Source organism: Habropoda laboriosa, unplaced genomic scaffold (assembly GCF_001263275.1).
Source record: "Habropoda laboriosa isolate 0110345459 unplaced genomic scaffold, ASM126327v1 scaffold2, whole genome shotgun sequence".
NCBI lineage: Eukaryota > Metazoa > Arthropoda > Insecta > Hymenoptera > Apidae > Habropoda > Habropoda laboriosa.
Window position 1 is genome coordinate 4,044,557 of NW_017100190.1, and position 1,952 is coordinate 4,046,508.

General features: G+C 23.7%; 1 protein-coding gene across 1 annotated transcript in view; it reads left to right on the forward strand.

Annotated features, from left to right (window-relative positions):
* The window catches only part of LOC108579892 (PCTP-like protein), a 1,058-nt gene extending 467 nt beyond the window's left edge, over positions 1-591 (forward strand). Inside the window, exons 3-5 of the mRNA XM_017943512.1 lie at positions 63-187; positions 266-388; positions 502-591. Coding sequence (XP_017799001.1) covers positions 63-187; positions 266-388; positions 502-591 — 338 coding nt within the window. The remainder of the gene's footprint in view (positions 1-62; positions 188-265; positions 389-501) is intronic.
* The last annotated feature ends 1,361 nt before the right edge of the window (positions 592-1,952 follow it).

A 1,952-nucleotide genomic window follows, 5' to 3' on the forward strand; every position in this document is an offset into this window, starting at 1 on the left:
AAATATAAATTATTATTAATGTAAATATTTTATTACTTTATTATTAAAATTGTTAATTTAAGGATATATTGTAAGACCATCTCGAAATGGAGATGGTTCTGAATTAGGTTATGTATCTCATACTGATCCACATGGAAAATTACCAGTTTGGTTAGTTAATAAAGTTACACAAATATTTGCACCAAAGGTATGTACTTTCCTGATGATTATAATGAAAATTTTCATTCATATTGAATTTGTTGCTTAAAATTTTGTTCTGTTCTAGATGGTGAAAAAGTTACATAAGGCTTCTGTAGCTTATCCCAATTGGAAATTATTTAATAATCCAAATTATAAACCTTGGCATTTTCCTGAACAAATTGCATCACCGCGAATACGAATAGAAGACGTAAGTTTATTTTTGTAATTTCTAACATTAAATTTTGTAGAAAAAAAGTGTATTGTAATAAATAGATAATTACAATTTTGAATTACAGTAAACATTTTAGTATATTGTTGCAGTGTGTAAAATCTGTAGAAGAAAAGAATTCAAAAAATCATTATGTTGATGAATCAGAGTTAAAAGAGTCTGCTACAATGGACAGTGATTAGCTCCTTTTAGTAAATATTTACATTGTTAACATTGGAATACAATATAATAGTTCAAGTAATTAAATGCAGTATTATAGAACATTATAGTGTTAACAAAGTTTTATAAAGTTTGATTTAAGTGTGTACATGTGTATGTAACTATATACATAGTGCATTAACACATTCATACACTTCACTAAATTTTATTAATGATACTAGTAATAACAGCATTGCATTGATTGCTATAATGAAGCTTATTGCAATGAATGACAGTATGATTAACAAGAATATATTATGGCCTATCTCATATTAAATACTAGTCATAGTTTGTTATTGTATCAATAGTATTGCATATGTTGTTGAAAACGTAATTTATTATGCGTGATTCAATTGTGAATATATAACGCACAATACGCAGGTCGTAATTTTAATTTTATATTTATTTGCATTTATTTATACAAGTATTTAAACATTAAGTATCATAATTTCTATGAAATAAGAACGATTGCAAAAGGTACAAAAAGTTTACATTTTATCTACATTAGGTATTTATTGAGATTATTGCATTAAATTTTGGTATATAAATAATGATTAATAACGTTGCGGTAATAGAAGTGTGATTTTAGGAATATAATAGAACTCTTAGACTTTGCATACAATAATAGTAATCAAATATGGACAACAATATTATTAAAATTTTTTAGAAATAATTTCTAATAATATATTTGTTAAAATGACAAGATTAAAAATTTATAATACATGACGTTAGCCTGTTTTGTTTAGATAAATATTATGCGATAATTTCGTAGTTATAATAGAAACTTATCTTCTTATTTTACCATATTTTTAAAATGTAATCTACTAATTGCAATATATTAACTATATAGTTTGCCTGACAATAGCTATGAGTAAATATATTCTTTAACTGAGATAAATTGGTTTTGCTATGCTAGTTCCTGTTGTATATTTAAAAATTTTCACACTTTATAGAAAAAAATTAAAATGTTATATATTTATCGAATACTCTGCTTCACATAAAGCATTTACATATCCTATTTACACAAATTTACATTTATATTTACACAACTGTCATATTTATCTGCTATCATAAATTTTTTATTTTCTATGTTTACAACAATTTTTTGAAATATATATATCAAAGTACACACAACTATATATTACGTGTTTTGTATTCAGTTTTTTGTAATGAAGGTAAAGTTTTTATAAACTATATGACAAACATTAGAAGTAGAAATGTTAAACATTTTCTTAATAAGCATATTACCTAGTCAACAAAAGGTTCTATTCGATCTATGAAAGCTAAAATATTAATTTTCACATTGAAGGAATACATACAATTTTTAAGACAAATTGATTTTACA